The sequence below is a fragment of the Natrix helvetica genome (genome assembly GCF_964273705.1).
Source record: "Natrix helvetica genome assembly, chromosome: 2".
In the NCBI taxonomy this organism is placed as follows: domain Eukaryota; kingdom Metazoa; phylum Chordata; class Lepidosauria; order Squamata; family Natricidae; genus Natrix; species Natrix helvetica.
This window is the reverse complement of record NC_138552.1, coordinates 231,242,942-231,262,004: the sequence shown is the minus strand read 5'-3', so window position 1 is coordinate 231,262,004 and position 19,063 is coordinate 231,242,942. Positions and strand designations below refer to the sequence as shown.

The following is a 19,063-nucleotide window of genomic DNA, read 5'->3' as shown; positions in this document are numbered from 1 at the left end:
GTTGGGGCAGAGGCAGCAAAGCCTGATTTTCCAGGAGGTGGTCTTTTAGATGCCATTGTTTATGAAATAGAGAGTCCAGTCAGTATAAAGACGAATCAATCAGAGAGATAGAACAGCCAAGAGAGTCCAGTAGGCAGAGAGTTCAGGCACAGGGGAGTTTTCTAATCACCCTTGCAAAAGAGCAGTCGTTTTTCACTCCAGGGGATTCAAAAACAAACAATCCACAAGAGAGTCAACCAGGTAGCACGGAGACAAAGACCGGAAGCCTGAAGCTAAAAGGTGGAGTCAGATTTCACAGTTCATGAAGACAACGGAAGTGTGCCATCTTGCCCTGCCAGCTTCGGGTATTGAGGCAACAAATAAAGTTTTCAAAGTTCAAAGTTCCCAAGGCTTCCAGATCTCATTATCCTAAACCTTAAAGGTTTAAATCTGAAAATCCAATTAATAGGGGTGTGACATCTTTGGTTTTAGCTCTCCCCCTCCTCCTTCCCTTGGGGATGAGAGCTCTGTTTCCAGCCGCTTGTCCAAGGGGGGGGGAAATCCCCCTCCCCTCCAGCCGCACCTCTCCAACTCTAGCCAAAAGTTCAAGTTTGCACAACTGGCAAGTTTTGAATTTAGTAACAGGAATGAAGGGAGTCTACACCTCACCGCTCCGCCGCCGCATCATACTGCATGTAATTTAATGTGATTTTAATTCTAATGGTACTGTTGCTTTTTGCATCTGTGTTGGTTTTCACATATGCATATATAATTCAAACAATGCAAGAAAACTTTCAAACTATCGGAAAATGCTGTAAGGGTTTATCTTTAAGTCTGAAGGCCTCTATGGATGCCTAGATATAAATGAATTATATGACTCTATCGTGCATGCAGTTCACTTTTCTACAAGACCATGAAGTACAGTTTTACAAAACCAAGTTTGCAGATTATAAGCTTACTGAAAAATAAGATGCAATTCTACAAGTCTTTTATTCTACAAATTTGCAAACAGAGCAAGCACAGGGGAGCCATCAGTAAAATCAAAGTCATTCCATGTCTGCAAATTATGTTGTGTGAATTGGACTTCACACAGCTGAGTATATCAGATATAAAGGAACAGTTGCCCTTAAACTTAGGACAGCTGTCTCCCTAAGCATCTGAAATGCTTAGTTCAATATTGTTAAACAGCCGTTCTTCTTTGATGTTGGAATTGACCTTGTTTTTATTCTAAGAGCTGGTGTTATTTCCAGGAAGCAGTAAAGTGACACATATGTATATAAAAGTTTTTGCTTCTGTGTTTGCTTCTGTTGGTAGGAGATGAATAGAAAAGCCGAAATCTAGGGATGTCATGTGAATCCCCTTTGCATTAAAATGGACTCTAGCAAGATTCCAGAAGCGTAATATTTCTTCCTTATTTGGTTGCAGTCCCCGAGAAGCTTCTCTATCCTAAGTAGCAGTCATGCAATCAAGGAAGACTTCCTTAAACTCTATTTAATAGAGCAGAAGCAAGCAAGTGAAGATAAAAACAAGAGTACAACCTGCTTGAAGATGCATGAAGAAGAAGATAGTTACCCAAGGAGCTTGGAGTTTAATCATCTTGAGAAATAGCACCATCTGTAAATTATACAGCTGAATTGCAAAATAGAATTGATATAAAAGATTAGCATTACTTGTGCTGCTTTTAAGTATTAATACAGAGTGGGCCAAGGATTGTATACTAAGACTGTTGCATAGAGGAAAAAGAGCACTGATATTTCACTTCACGTATGCAAACTAGTTCTTCAATCAGGAATTGCTTGCTAAACTACAGGAAACAGGTACAGAGTATTTGGAGATGATACAATGTTTATTAGAGATACAGGATGAGTGGGAAAAAAGTCTTGTCTTTCTCCTTCTTCTTTATTTCCAATCAAAGTCAGAGAACTCTTATATTCTGTTAAAAACTTAAATAAGCATACAAAATGTATATGCATAAGATCATGTATCAGATAATCATGTGGTGTCTAAAAGTGGCTATTTGAAACAACTACAACATGTAGAGGTAGCTGTGTTCATCTTTTGCAGTCTTCTCCCCTCCCTAAAAATATTTAATCACCACACCTCTTGAGTGCACATGTACTTCTAAACTCTGAATTGGTGGGTTGTGGACAACAATGAGTTGACCTGCAAGACAGTCTCTAGATTAAAGGCCATAGACTGAGTAGATCAGTTTAAGCATGTCTGTGATACAATTAGGAAAGGGATTGCTGCATGTGATACATGTACAACTAAGGCTAGTAACCTTCTCTACGTAGTACTAATAAAAGTATTAAATAAAAACCTTGACTCACTGAAGAACAGGTGTCAAACTCGATCATGTGTCGTGACCTTTCATGATGTTTTTTGCCTTTGTGGAACTGGGGTGGGTGTGGCCTGCCTGTGAGGTGTCTGGCCCATAGGCCACCAATAGTCATGTAGAAATCAGTATCTATGAACTTCAGTCATGGGAATATGCGGCTCAGATTTTGTCTCTTTAGCAAGTCACCAAGAAATCTATGAATACAGGGGAAATTATTGTATATTTGTTGATATAGAGAAAACATGGGATAAAATGAATAGGCCTGAATTAGGGTGTATTTTGCATAATTATAGAGAGATAATTGCTGAATAATATAACTTATGAGTGCTTAGTGAATGTTTCAAGACTGGGCAGAGAATAAGACAAAGGTGTTTCATATCCCCTTGTTTGTTTAATACATTTATGGATAAATATTGTGGTTGTGGTAAAGATGTCTTGATTAGGAGTGTAAGTGCATAATATACATGCAGTGACATGTTGCTGGATAAAAGTCCAAAAGTTTTGCTATGAATATTAGAAATACTGCTTGATGAATTTAGAAGTATGAATCTGAAAATTAACATATCAAAGACTAGGATGGTTATTTAATAATGAAAACAAAGTAGAATGCTGGCTCAGTGGGTAGATTGATATCAGAGGACAATTTGTTTTTAGGTTGGTCAAATAGTGCTTCAGCTTCATTTTATTTTCAGCAAAGTTGTAGACCAAGAAGATAGATCTGGTCTAGGGAGGAAATGGCTCATCTCATTAGTTAGGCAGATATAAGGACAAATATACATGCACTTATGAGCAAGAGGTAGACTCAGCCTTCCATCATTCTGAGATTGGTAAAATGAGGACTCAGATTGGTGGGGGCAATATGCTGACATTTTAAACTGCTTAGAGAGGGCTGTAAAACACTGTGAAGCAGTATATAAGTCTAAGTGCTATTGCTATTAATATGGACTTTCTGAAAAAAAAACTACAGTTTTAATAAATGAATATGTATAAAGGCAAAGTGTGCTTGTGACAAAAAAAAACTTTAATATTGTGTAAACCAGGATTAAGTCCAGCTTTTTGTTTGCATATAACACAGTGGCAAATAGAACATCTGCTCCATAATTTTATCAAAGTACTTACTATATTAGTTACAAACTTCTTATAATCTATTCGATAGAAACTATAGCCAAAATAGTTCATTAGTAGGGTGAGTTTTCATTATTACAGAAATTAAAAACAATTGCTACTTTTACATTTTTAGTTTATAAACTTGTGAGACTCTGAGACAACATCCTTTTCCATATTTTAGAATCTAGCACTAGGTCAAGTATATGCAGAAATACCAGCAGCTTTTACTCTGAATAAATAACTCATAATTGATAAAGAAAAGAGAAGATATTCTTGAAATACAAAGCTCATAAAATTCCTTCAGCATTCAGATTCCATAACTATCTACTCTTATCTAACTCAATCTTGCCTTATATCTCTGAATCACAGCTGAATCACAGGGATTTGCCACCTAAATCCATTTCTGTGAGGAAGATGGAAAAGGGCATGTTACAGGAATACCTCCTGACTGACTTGAAGGTGCCTCAAAGCTATGAACTTCGCTTGACACCCATAACCCGGTTTGGGATGGGGGACATCGTTACTCGCATCATCCACTATATAGAACGTGAGTGTCTCTTTCTCTCCATTACTTGACAGTTTTTGAACCCCCAAAGGCAAGTATTAACTGAAGGAAGTGTATTTCTTTTGACAACGTCTTCATAGACCTGCATTATTCATAGAAACCTTTTTCCACTGATCTTCCCCCATATATATTGAACAATTTCCCTGGTGGGAAATTGTAAGAATTATATCTCAACATCTCCAGAGATCAAGGTGATTTTTAAAATATCATATACAATATGTGCTACCCAGACTATCTTCCAAGTAAACTGGCCTCAGTGTTTCATCACCATCACCAAAGCAACAGTTAATGTGAAACGTGTCATCAGTTTGCTCCCAACTATTAGGTTACGTGGTGACTTGTATCCATGAATCATTTTTCAGTGGGAAATGAATAAACAGTACATAGTTCAATGACCAAATAGCATCTTCGGTAAGTGTATTCAATTTAGAAAGATACCATCAATCAAATATTTATTATGATCATAGAGCACTGAAAGGTACAAGGTCCAGAATCATTTGTGAGCCTTGACTTTAGCTTTTAATGGATATCAAACTTTTTTCTATCACACATTTTACTGATTTGTTAGTATGGGATATAAAGTTGGACATCGTTTTATGCAAGCATACTATATAACATTTTAATGGGAAAACAAAGGGCATCAAATTCTTTAAACATGGAGCTTTCTCCTACAGGACTTAAAATTCATATAAAATTTAGTCTAATGACATGACAGAAGGCACAACCTTTCCCAAATATTGGCATCCATTCTTTCCAGTTATCTTAATTCTCACCCAGTTCCATGAAAGAATGGGATTCTTTGATGCTTTCAATCCCCTGTAAATGACCCAGAGTTTCTTGATGAGTGGATAGATGGATGAAAAATAAATAAATATAATACATTTCTTATTTCTCAAAGAGAACACAATTTCTTGTGGCCAGTCTCTGTTGGTGCAATTTTCAAAGTTTAAATTGTAAATTGTCTGCATTCAATTTCAACTTTCAATCTGCCCAGGAACAAAAGGATACAGATATTTAATCAGATCCAATCCAGGTACTTGGTTTTTTTTTTCCTCTTACATCTTTAAATGTGTTCATATAAAGGTATTTTTATAAATCTATTTCTGTTTCCTTTCTCAGCAATCAGCTACCCTAACCCAGTAGGTAAGTGATTATTCCCCTATGCTTTCTTTATCTTTTTATGTATCCTGCTTCTTAGAACTGAAGTGGAATCTTAATAGTGAAAAATACACTTTGAAACTAAAATTTATTAAAAATCCTTGCTTACCACATATAGTAAAATAAATTTAAGACACCTAGAATAATGTTCACTTATACCAAGCCACTATTTGTTTTCTGGATCAATGCCACTTTTATATGTTTTATATTTCTTCTTATTCAAGAAGATTTTTTTTAAAATGAATCTAATAAATGAAGTATTTATCAACAATCAGAATCAGCTGACCCAGAGAATACAGCCAGACATACAGGAAGATGCTATATGCATACAGTATGGTGTATGATGCATGCAGTACCTAAATTTAGAGATAGGATTAGTGTTTTTAAACAAAAAAGTAAAAGGAAAGTAATGAAGACCCAGAAAAGATAATTTGATCTATTTATGTTGAGCGCTACTTTATTGCTCAAGCATATTGCACAGCAATCTTCTCAGACTGGCAGTTTGCCCCGAGAAAGACTAGGTAAGATTTAACAGTATTCAAGGGAGAGTCAGACTTGTCTTCTTGTGTCTACATAACAATTCCAGACTAATCCCTCACTTGATCCCTCCTCCTGAATGTGACAGTGTCTCTTTGACAACTTGATCATAAGAAACTGACCATTAGAAGGCAGCAAAGAGTCATTTTTTCTTGCATCTAATAGTTCTTGAGACTGTTACAGCCCAGATTACAATAGTTTTAACTTTTCTGAGTTTACACTCTTAATCCATCAAGTCCCACTGTTGCCTAATAATATTGGCAACACATCTCCAGAATTCCATCACCTGCTGCTGAATCCTTTTAACTAGAGATCTACAAGCAAATCATTTATTTGTATCCACTCTATTTGTTGTGCCAGTGAATATGAACATAGTTAATCTAAGAGGAGGATGCCATGCAGAATTATCTAGACTTGATCCAAGTCTCTGACCCACCACATACAGACAAAACCTATAAAGGCTACAGCCTTTAGTGTATTTATCTGGAAATAAATATACAGCTACATAAAGTTCAATAGGAAGAGAAGAGTCACAATATTCTACTCAGGCTTAACTTCTTCCATGAGCCAGGTTCTTGTTTCAGTTGTATGGTTCATTTGCAAAATAAAAAATTAATAAATCCAAAATGGAATTACAGAAAGAAAAGAAAGTTGATGTTGATGGTATTGCTGTTGTTGTATATATGTAGTTATTTACAGATCAACTTATCATCTAGGAAAGTTAACATTTGCTCTGGTACTCAATGCTACAATCTCACTCTATTCATAATGTATGTATTGATTTGCCTTGAACTATAAGCTCTCATTATCTTCAAAATGCCATGTCCCCAGAGTTTTGAATGGACAGAGTGATTCTAAAGGAAAATGATTATTTGGGACCGTTCAGGAAACTGTGGAGTTGACTGCTCTCAAAATAATGTTAACTCTTTATTATTTATACAAATAGAAACTAGACTAGAATAATAATGGGGAATGGGGAATAGTCCATTATAGAGTGTTGACTTTGTATAATATTTTACATATAAACATTATCTTTGTGTATGAATAATTTAGAAAAACAATATATACTTCTGTTTTGCTGAGTCCTTTAAAAAGTTGTAAAATACTTCTTAATATCCAAATTGATATCTATATTTATCTATCTATTTATCTATCTATCTCTCTATCTATCCATCCATCCATCCATCATCTATCTATCATCTATCTATCTATCCATCCATCCATCCATCCATCCATCCATCCATCTATCATCTATCTATCTATCTATCTATCTATCATCTATCTATCTATCTATCTATCATCTATCTATCATCTATCTATCTATCTATCTATCTATCTATCTATCTATCTATCTATCTATCTATCTATCTATCTTCTTGGTCACACACCCAACTAAGGCAATCATATTCTTGGCTATCCAAGAATCTTTAGTGGCATCTAAAAGATCCTCCTTAAATAAGTCTCTTAAATAAGCAAAAGGGGGTAGTTCATTCCAAGATAGTTTAACTCTGATGCTGGAGGTTTTTAAGAAGAGATTGGACATTTATCTGAAATGTTACAGGGTTTCCTACTTGAGCAGGAGGTGGGAGGGGGGTGAACTAGAAACTTCCAAGGTCCCTTCCAACTGTGTTATTCTGTTAAAATTTGAATTCAGGACCTTGGATTCTAGTACCACAGAGTACCTTGCATCAAACTGAAAAACTTTTTTCCTTTCAACATGCTTCAGTTTCTTGATTCCCACAATGTAAATGCTGCTGCATTTCTCTTTAATATGGTTGACCCTTCCATTGAATCCCTTGTGGGAAATGATAAAAGAAAAGTTAGCATAATTTGTCCTTGGATTCTGTAAGACATAAAACCAAGAAATGATTCCAACTTGGAAGATTAGAAATATTTCTTCCTTCTTTCTATCTGTTCATTTTCACCATATTTTTGTAAAACGTAGACCTAAGCCAATATGGCAATCATTTTCTCTGTATGTGCCTTTATCTTGTTCTTTTAAACCTTTTTTTCCTTAATTTATTTGGCAAGAGCCCATCCATTCACACATTTCAATCTCTCAAAGCTTATAAAACTGTCAGGATTTCTTGTTTGGTTGGTTGGTTTTTGTTCCCCAGCCACCCATCCACCTCCTAAAAAATGAAATATTCCTCCTAAAGGACCATTGGTTACATTTGTATCCTCAGGTGCTCCTGCTAAATACTAAAGTCCTTTTTGAGGGACTAGCTAGCACTGATTATAAAGCTATTCCTTCTGCATCACAGTTTAGTATACTGCAACAAAATGATGAAATACCATCATGCAAATGGTTTGACTTAAGTACTTGAATCAGATGCCAAGACCCAAGTACGTGATGCCCTCACTGAGTGTGTTTTTATTTTGGCCTCATCATGGTTTGCTACAGACACTGCTGTTATTAAGGGCCCCCAAGTTACTCTTGCCCATTCAATAGAGTGCTAGCAATAATACTAAGAGATGATAACAGCAATAATGATGCAAATAAGCAGTATTCAACATTTAGGGACTTTTTGTTCATTTTCATTTTCGGGTGTTGACAGTGCTGAAAATAACTTCTTACAAAAGCATACTTCTGAAGAAGGTAGATTTTCAACCTCTAGCCCATCCCAAAATACAGTAAATATGTAAACATAATTTCAGTTCTCTGGCAATTTATGCCCTGCAATCAAATAACACCCCTCATCTTATCATTCTGATTTGTCAGAAAGTAGATTCATATCTATCACCCCAACTGCTACCACAGATTTGAAGACCAGACTCAAAAGATTGCCTATCTTAAGGAATAAATTGGGGGGGGGGGATAAGAGATTGGAGTCCTTTTGGTCATTCCTTAGCTCAATAATCCCCTGCATGTACCTATAGCTGCTTCCCCTTTCAGTGTATGGGGATTGCTCCCACAGATATTAGAACTTGGAGAGAGTAAAGAAGCTGGTTTGAACAAAGATAGGCAATATACATTATTACCGGAACAATGAGAGGAAAAATATGTCTTAAGTTCAAAACAAGCAGAAGGAATGCGAAAATGACGGGTATCTCCCTAGTGATATGAATATAAGAATGGGAAGAGGTAAATCAGAGTTGCAAGATTATGTTATTGTAGCTAATTTTAATAAAAGCAATTTCATAATTCTTGGTCTGGTCTAGATGATGGGGCTGACAGAATCCATGTCCTATCCCTTTGGCGATATAATATCTGGGATATATCAATTGACAATTGCTTGAAAGAAGAAAGTATTATATGAAAGAAACCATATTTTGATCTGTTACTGATCTCCCTGCTATTGTGAACAGTTTTGTTCCCACTTTGTTTGAGGTGTCCTAGCAACATCATCAGTGTTAGACTAGTACTTATGATGTTACCTAGTCTGGATAATGAAACATCTACAAGAAAACAACCAAGCTCAGAATACCAAGAACCCTTCATTTCAATCCTGAATTGCGAATATTCTCGTTTATTAGTACCACATTTATTTAAAACAGTATATTTAAGATCCATGGTGAATAGATAGTAACTTGTAGTCAAGACAAAATAGTTGATCTAAATCCAATACTTGATGCTCTCAGCTGAAGAAAGAATTTTGCAAATTTTCTCAATGTACTAAATTGTCCAACTACTGTTGTAAGAAGTTGTAGAAAGCACACTGAGCAATTGGTTTCTAAAGATGATAGGACCATCACACATGGCTGTCCCATAAACGTCAGATAGAAATTTCTGTTGTGACCTGCCAGCAGAGCTGGCGCCAGACTCAGACGATGAGGAGGTTGGGGAGGAACTTGGTCCAGTTCTGGAATCTGGGGAAGGCTCTGATGGATGCTCTGAGTTGAACGCAGAGATAGAGCCAGGGCCATCTGACATTTCCCAGCCACTGGAGAGGCATCTGCCTTGGAAGGCTGATGTGAATGAGGAGGAAGAACAGCTGGGGCCTGTTCCAGATGCACATATGCACAGAGCAGTTAGGAGAGGTGAACAATGGAGGACAAGGAGTCAACACGGGAAGCAAAGCACACATGGATGCTGAATGGCCCCTCTCTGGCTGAGGAATAAATAGAAGGAAAGGGAAGTGATTGTATAGGAGACAACAGTTCATAGTTCTGAAGATTTTGGCTCATTGTGTTTCATGCCACAAAGACTGCTGGCCAGAACTTAATTTGGCTAGAACTTAATTTCATCTGTGACCTCACGACCTTAAAATTATGGCAAGGAACTGATAAGGTCTCTACTGCAGTTAACTCCTTGAAGGACTAATGCCTGGACTTTTTGATGGGTGAATGCAATTAATTCACAAGAGGAAAATAAAGAGGGGCTTTTCGTGACAAGGAGTCTGTTTCTTGTTTCTGCTAAGGCTGGGTCAGAATAATTTCCATGGATCAGAGTGAAAGGCAAATATTAATTTGCCTATGGTAAGATTAATTCCTATGGTAGCCTGATGTTAGGGACACATAATGCTGATTAATCTATAGACTAGGAAATAATATAATTATTTCATCATCTGCTTTCTCTTTGGTTAGTAAGATTTTTCTGCATTATTAAGGCTTGCATGTCATATAATGCTAGACCTGTGGTATCTGACAACATAAGTTGTGGAAGCTATGTAGTTAATGAAGTGTTATTTTCCAGACACTTTGTGATGATATGGGAACTAAATTTAATTTTGAATGTTTGCCTCCATTTTTGATTTGACTGGCTCCTTACTAGTTTTTGATCATAAAAGTTCTGAGAATTTTCCCTTCCTGGGAAGGCATTAATACCAGAATTAATGCTTATTACACCTATTTCTATTGCCCTCTTAAACCTTTAATTAGCTCTACTTCTAAGTTTTAAAATAGATACTATGTCCAGTTTAGAAGTCCTAAGTAAATGGTGAAAGGAATGCTTTGACTATGCTGGCTACATTATGGTCTTACATGTAAATAATTGTATAAAATGGCAAAAAAAAATGCTGTTGCATGTCTGGTGGACCCACATACGGGGGAAAAAAATCAGTTTGTAGATAGATGTATGGTTTGAACGTTTTACATTCTTTTATGTGCTATGTTCTTTAATATTCATGAATGAGCTTGCAGTTGAACTAATTCCAGACCACTTGGTATAAAATACAGATTCTGCAAAAGCAGACGCCAGCCTTAAGATGGAAAATAGCTTGAAATAAAGGGAAAGTGTACAAATAATCAGTTCAAAGACAAAGACAAGTGTCTCTGTGTTTACCTAAACAGCCAACAGAAGTTGTCAGCTTTGGCACTGATAATAAATTATTTAGCAGAACTGTTGTGGGTATGAATGGGAGCTTCCACGTCTTCTCCTCCCTTATAATAAAAAAGTGAAAATTAAATCACAGAAATTGTTGGATTTCAAAGAAGATAGAAAGGGCCACCAGTGGGGTGTCCTCTATTTCAGACAAAGAATTTGTCCTGTTCGTTGCAGCCTAATGTTTGCATGGTGGGAATGAGTGCTGATTAGGCAGAATCTAAGGTTTCCTGTTGAAAACACAGTTTATGACTTAATAGGTATGTCCAAATTTGGTGTATCTTTACTTTTTCTTCAGGGCAAAGTTAAACTTTTATATTAGTTTAAGCATTGGCAATAAATTCAGTTTAGAATTGAAATCTGTGAAATTAAAGTAGAAGGGGCAAATTGAAGTCTTCTAGTTGAGCAAAGCTTCTGGTGAGATTTTTTCTTGAGAGAAGTAGTGAAGCCGTTTGTTTATAGTCTAGCCTACAGCCCTGGGAATTTCTGGGGAACCCTTATGGAAATATTAACTAGACTTTACCCTACTTAGCTTCTCCAATAGGTTTTCTAGTGCCATACATGGATACAAAACAAGTAGTGACAAATTCTGCTTTGTTGAAGGCAATGGCAAGGAGGAAGAGTGCTTTTATCTGATAATGTTCACAAAAATCAACCGATAATGGCAGGGTTTCTTGCAGGAAGTAGGATTATAGCTTTTCCGCTTAGAAATTCAAAATTAACGCATCATCTATAGCTGAGGCTATGCAGTTGGATTGGCAGAAATGAACAAGCCTCCTTCACTATTTTTAAAGTCATTATGTGCCTTAACCCATGTAGCTGCAATTGGAATTCAATCATCTTCATGCTAATAATGTGCTGGAACAGCTGTTTAAAAGCTCACTTCTGTCCCAGCATCTCAGACCTAGACCTAAAACAGATTGTTTTTGTGATTTCCAGAACTCCTGCTTCTTCTCCAGTTACAGATGCTGGGCAGTCCCCAGCACTCAGCATTATAAACTGTGGCTAATTTGGATTAGGATGCTAATTAGAAATGAATGGACCGCGTAGAGAGCACTTAGTCAGGGTTAATTAGTGGTTAAGTGGCCAGCCAAGCTCCCTTTGGCTGCTGTGTTTACTTCACTGGCAGGAGTTTCACCAGCCAGCTGAGTTTTCATGAGGTCTTCCAGTGCAAGTGCTCATCAGAGCTTCACCAGTGGCTATCCTTCAGTTCTAATCAATAAATTACTTTAAGCTGGTCCTTCACATCCACCCCAGAGCCAAACTGAAGGAGCATGCACTGCGTGCCCATTTTATTGAGGTTAAAACTAAGCCCAGTTCTAAATTGAGAGAAATGAATGTGGAATAAAATGAAGGAGGCCAAAAACAGGCCAAGAAAGAGGAAAGGTGTGCACATTTGCTTAATATTCCAAAAAAAAAAGGTCTTGACACTCATAGGCACACAATCTAATGCAGGAAAATGTGATATGCATAGAAGCCCAGTTTTCCATCTTTCCATGGGTATTCAGTTTAAATAAAGAGATTCTGCCACCCTCCTCCCCATTTCCTAGATCACAAGCTTCAATGTGTATTAAACTACTTGAGACCAGGGAAAAAATGCTGACCTCATTTACAATCATGGCACCAGTTTTTTTTTTAAGACTTTGCATTTGTTTGTTTTGTTTTGTACATTCTTTTAAGGCTCTGATCCTTTTATTCAGGGCTGTTCTCTTATTGGATTATCTTTCTTTATACACTCCATATAATATCAATTTCCATCTCTTTCAATCTACTCCTTATGTTTGAGTATCAAGTTAGATTTTTTTCATCCAGTCCTGGATTGATGGGGTATAGCGTATATAAAGAAATTTGCAAACCATTATTTCCCTTTCAGATTATGACATTTTAGACCATTGCCTTTATTTCTTGAGCTATTTTTGTGCCAACTTCCTGAGAATTATAGAGGTATTATCTGAGAATTCAGAGAAAAACAATAGCATATATTAAAGCTTTTTTTAACAGAAAAATGCTGAAACAATACTCTTAAAAGACATTTTTTGGAGTCAGTGGAACCAATCACAGCTCTAAAAGTATATTTTTGGGGTCTTCAGAGAAAGCTTTTTCTGGTTTAGAAGAAAAGTAAGTCTGTAAGAAGTTATTCTCTTTCTTCTGGAGACTTTAATAACGTGGCAGGTTCAGAACAGAACAGAATGACAGGTTCATTCAAAATAGGAAGCCCTTTAGACAGATAAAATCATGAATGCAATTGGCTAGTAACATAGGAATTTTTTAAAATTAGATTGGCATTATTACATCAATTAACAGCTAATTTGTCACATTCGTAACATTTAAAATTCTGGATTGCCTTCAAGAATATCCGTCCATAAAATATGTTGCAATAGCATAGATATAATATAAAAGGAGCCTGGGTAATCATTATGAAATTATACTGACTGTAGCTAGTATGCTAAATGTGGTTATGCAAATGTCTGTAAATCATCATCCCAACCGAGTTCAGAAACTGTCAGTAAAATAATATGATTAATTTACAAATTAATAGTCTATAAAATAGCTAAACAAGGAACTTGAAATAGTAGCTTGGGACTACAGCAAAAGATATATAGGCCAACTTCATTTGTTCCTTCCAGCTATACTTTACATCCTGATTTTCTTCTTCATAGCAATGGAGTTTGACAGTATCCCAAAGCTGATCGCAGTTTTATTTTCTTTTGATTTTGCTCAGCATGTCATTCCCCCCTTCCAGTTTTGTGTAAGATTATCCAGCCCTTTTGAGTCCCTTCAATGATCAATTCCATTCATAATCAACAAGCGGTCAATGAATATTCAAATTTGGATTATGTAGCACAAACATTGAGGAGCTGGACTACAACATAAGTATGGGTGCTTCCCCGTAATCTGAGCTGCTAAAAAACTGGAGTGTTTGTAGGGACGTTTTCATATTCTTGGCTATAGCCAAAGCTATTGAAAACAAGTTAGTGAATGAACGTGCCTATATGATCATCCTTATATCTATAATTAGTTTGATAAGTTCATTTATAGATTCACTATTGGAAGATATACAGAGGAGCCAAACCTGTGAGGATGCTGGCAACAAGGCGTGTATGCTTATCCTTGCTTTTTTATTTCTTGTGGGTGAAGACTGAATAAAATATTTTTGTGCGTGGCCAGCAGCAGCATTTTGAAGTGCTTGGAAAGTCATTGGGGAAATGTTAAAAAATATCACAACAAATCCACATGTTGTCTAGATCCATCCATCAAACAAATATGATCACAGTGTGCTTTGTTAACTCATCTATAAACAGGCAGGACATTTTTCAATGTATAGATTTTTACACTCTCCCATATTTATTTAAAGCTGAAGAAAAAGGCAGGGCTGTTAATTAGTTTTTGTGACTCCTTGCTGGCTTCAGTTTATGGATAGGAGATGCAACTTGTTCCATGAATTAGTGTTATTCTCTCAGTGTAGAAGTATCATTATTACAAGGAAGTTATTTTTTTGTCTCCTGTATACTCCACCAGACAAGATCATGTTGGGATGATCTACTTATTAGGCACCTTACCTGCCTACAGGTAACACCTGCCACTTTGAAGATGAGAAGATCTGTGGTTATATACAGGACACAACAGACAACTTTGATTGGATTCGTCAAAGCAGCCTAACGCATGATCCGAAGCGCACTGCCAACACAGGCCCCACTATGGATTTCAGTGGGACACCCGAAGGTGAGTAGGCCCTCAGTTCCCAGATTCAAAGTTATGCCCTTTGCTTTTGCTTTTTCCTGTTTTCTGTCTGATGTCTAACAAAGGAGAGAGGAATTCCCCATTTCATAAGTACTTATAAAATGGTATTTGTCATTAGGGATGTGGTGGCTCAGTGGCTAAGACATTGAGCTTGTTGATCATAAGATAGGTAGTTTGGTGGTTCAAATCCCTAGCGCCATGTAACAGAATGAGCTCTTGTTACTTGTCCCAGCTTCTGCCAACCTAGCAGCTCGAAAGCATGTAAACATGCAAGTAGAAAAAATAGGAACCACCTTTGGTGGGAAGGTAACAGCGTTCTGTGCACCTTTGGCATTTAGTCATGCTGACTACTTGACCACGGAGATGTCTCCGGAGAGGGCTGGCTCTTTGGCTTTACAATACAATACAATACAATACAATAGTAGAGTTGGAAGGGACCTTGGAGGTCTTCTAGTCCAACCCCCTGCCTAGGCAGGAAACCCTATACCGTTTCAGACAAATAGCTATCCAACATCTTCTTAAAGACTTCCAGTGTTGGGGCATTCACAACTTCTGGAGGCAATCTGTTCCACTGATTAATTGTTCTCACTGTCAGGAAATTTCTCCTCAGTTCTAAGTTGCTTCTCTCCTTGATTAGTTTCCACCCATTGCTTCTTGTTCTACCCTCAGGTGCTTTGGAGAATAGTTTGACTCCCTCTTCTTTGTGGCAACCTCTGAGATATTGGAATAATGCTATCATGTCTCCCCTAGTCCTCCTTTGAAATGGACATGAGCACTGTCCTCTAGAGTCGGGAATGACTAGCAGCACATATATGCGAGGGGAACCAATCAGTCTTGTCATCAGTCTTGTGCAAATGGCCATCTGCCATCTTTCTACGTATTTTGAATCTACAGCTCCAAAACTCTGTCTAGCACATAAAAAATACTATCTCTTGAATCTTTGCTGGAAGCTGGAATAATTTTAGCAATTTTTTGTTGTGAATGAAACTTTTCAATTCAGTTCTTAGTTTTTCCCATCACCCACCATTTTGCCCTTTCCTTCTTCCTACCTGAAATCTTCAATCTTTAGTTTGCAATATTGAGAATTTGCAGAAGCTAGAACTGCTGCCTCTGGATTTTTCCAGATCTTTTCTAAGAACAATTTGTTTACTATATGATGCCACACTATTTACTATATTATGCTTCATCTTAAGACATGATAATAAATGTATAAATATAATAAAATATATAAAACATAGCTTCGTATACACACTCTCTTGATCTGTATTAGACATGAGGCAGCTAATTTGCATGTTCTTATTCACATTAAATAACTAATTAAAACTCCCACAGCTTTGTTTAGAGGAATCAGGAGAACATTAGTCCTTGTTACTGGCTAATTACTGCTGCCAAATGTCCTTGTTTCATTGATGCATGCACAGAGGAAGGAAGCAAGTGGGAAAACAAGTTTAAACATTATAAAATGTCTGTCTAACTCTGGAGCAGAAGTCCAATGAAGCCTCCAGAACCTTTCCAAGATTTTCCATGCAACTTTTCAGAAAAGGTTATGATATATAAGTCATGAAGCAAAGTTGATTTTGGAAGCTCAGGGTAGTCAACCTATCCTTTTACCTCATAGCCAGAGCTCTGTCTATGATTCATGGTGATTACAATACATATAAGCACTTCTATTCCTTTAATGCATCTATTAGAATGTAGAGAGACAGTCTTTCTATGGAAGCTTAGGTAGTACAAATTAACATACAGTACTGGTTGCAAAGCTATGCTCCCAAGAAACATCTCCAGAACAGCCTGAAAAAACATTGAGATAATTGAGATGAGAGAGGATAGTAGGACTAGAACAAAGAGCTATAGTGTAGAAGAATGGAACTAATATATGGAGGCCCAATCTCAAGTCCATCTTCTGCCATGAAAGCTCACTTAATGATTTGGATCAGTAATTCCACACAAGCCAGCTAGACATCCTGGAAAAAAGGTAGATATAAATAGGTAAATAAGTAAATTAGGTAACCTAAGCCAAAGTTCTGTAACATTCAGAGAGAAGATGAAGTTATGGCCCAACATTCTAGTTTAGAGCCCCAAAGGGGGATGAGTAGGATTCTTGCTTTTCTTCATACTACTTTTAATGCTGTTCTCATGAAAAAGTACTGTGGCAACGTGTTTACCTTTCCTACTCCTGGTTTCTCACTCTCCAGGGTACTACATGTTCATTGAAGCCTCTGCACCCCGAGTGAAGGATGACAAAGCTAGATTAATCAGCCCTATGTACAACATGACCACCAGATTCTGTGTCTCCTTCTATTATCACATGTATGGGAAGCACATTGGTAAGTAACCTTGAAGGGCTGCTGCTCATTGGGGTGGAGAAAAAAACATTCTGAGATTTAAAGGGATTGCCTATTCATTGCAAATTACAGGGAAATAATGCTCTCAAGTGTACGATATGCCAGATCTGTTTTACAGGGGTGATTGTCAATTTGGATTGTCGTTTTATTTCTTGGCCTTGGAGTTGTGTTCAGGCAAATAATACTTCGTGTTTTTCTATTGGGAAAGCAACACCAAATTTGAATCCTGAAGAGAACATCTCTATCTCTCTCATGATTTCTGTATGTGTTTCTTTCATCTCTTTTTTTTCATTATTTCAAGCTCTAGTGCAGAGCTGAAATGGTGAAATATGTTGAATGGGAAGACAAATCAAGATAGCTGTGTCAGTCTGATACCAAACACAAGCAGCTGTATAAATTGCATCCAGTTTCTAAGCCTTTAGAATAAAGCTATCTATGTGATACTGGCCAGATATTGAACTAAAACTCCAACCATGCCTATTGTGCTGGCTGAGCATTCTGGGGGTTGTGATACATCATAGGAGATTCAGAAGCAGCATTAGAAGAACATCCTCACTGTTTTTTAGATAAATTTATTTCTATACCATAAGTGGTAGAAATTTGATTTTGGTGTTTTCAGACTTACAAAGATTGGCAGAGTTTTTACATGTGTATGATTGTTAGAGGCATGGTTATACCCAACTTAATTTTCTTTATCCTCTGCTTCCCAAAGCTGTGATATAGCTTCATCATTTTTGCTTTTCTGATTCCAGTTTCTATAAGAATCCTCCTAAGAAGATATTTTCTTAAATTAATTGAGACATTATATTGGATTGGATTGGATAGGATAGGAGACAGTAATTGTTTATTAGGCTATTTGGGGTTTAGTTTGGAGACAGTGCAAATATAGAATCCTTGAGCAGGACAATCCAGATAGCAGTAGGGATTTTCTGATAACCACTGTGCTTTAAAGAGAGTAAACAAGACCCAGAAAATGGCAAAAATCATGTGCAAATAAGGATTTGTTTTATGAGCCAAAGTCATTTCAAAGGATCTCTTTCTCCCTCCCTCTTCATCTCCTGTCTCTGATTGTTAAGATGAAGCTGTACATGGATAAATGCCACAAAGGTGCCTAATGAGTTTCCATATTCAGTCAAGGAGCAATTGCTAATTTGTCACCTCTTGATTATAATTTCATTAATTTGAATAATAAATGCACTATTTCAGAAGCCACTAAGTTATTAATCACCTGCTGGACTGAGAAATCAGGACCCAGTAAGTAGTATGTCTACCTATTGATAACCAAGGTTGATAAACAGAGTTAATGTACATCTTCCTCTATCTCCGCTCCTTCCGTAAGAAACTCAAGACTCACCTGTTCAGACTAGCCGGCCTGGCCCATTTGTAATCATAAGGAACATCTATTACTGACCTTCCTGGATGGCTTTTTAAATTTTAAATTTTGGGGTTTTAAATTGGTTTTAGATTGTTTTTAACTATTAATTAGTTTGGGCTAATATACAGACTGTATGTTTACGTTGTTTGTCTGGGTTTTCGTGTTGTGCTTTGTCATTTTTATATATGTGATGTCTGTACACCGCCCCGAGTCCCTGCGGGGAGAGGGGGCGGTTTATAAATGTAATAAACTCAAACTCAAACTCAAGCACATGAGATATCACCTAGTAGAAGTTAGTTTTCTGTGCTACCCCCACCCACCCACCCGCTTACAGACAGAAAAAGGTGAATCTCTGTATTGACTATGATTCTTTGAAATATGAATACCCATGTCTGCCTCATTGAAAGCTAGTCAGGCATAGCAGGCAGAAGTCTTGTTCCACATTAGTTCATGAATGCTTTTAAGATCTCTGACACAGGCCTGAAGCAGAATTATTTTATTTTCCTCCTGTCTGGTAAATTTGGAACACTTGTTCATTAAATGTTAAATGTTACCATTAAGTAACCGTCTTGTGTTAATCTCAGAAAGAACTTTTATTTCTTGGAAATATCAAAAGACACCAAGAACAGCTCTTTAAAATTTTCTTTAAACAAGT

The 19,063-nt window shown here is 36.9% G+C and overlaps 1 protein-coding gene across 1 annotated transcript in view; it reads left to right on the top strand.

Annotated features, from left to right (window-relative positions):
* Positions 1 to 19,063, top strand: part of MDGA1 (MAM domain containing glycosylphosphatidylinositol anchor 1) — a 341,865-nt gene that overhangs the window by 270,140 nt on the left and 52,662 nt on the right. Inside the window, exons 11-14 of the mRNA XM_081942783.1 lie at positions 3,794 to 3,971; positions 5,109 to 5,132; positions 14,518 to 14,670; positions 16,884 to 17,015. Coding sequence (XP_081798909.1) covers positions 3,794 to 3,971; positions 5,109 to 5,132; positions 14,518 to 14,670; positions 16,884 to 17,015 — 487 coding nt within the window. The remainder of the gene's footprint in view (positions 1 to 3,793; positions 3,972 to 5,108; positions 5,133 to 14,517; positions 14,671 to 16,883; positions 17,016 to 19,063) is intronic.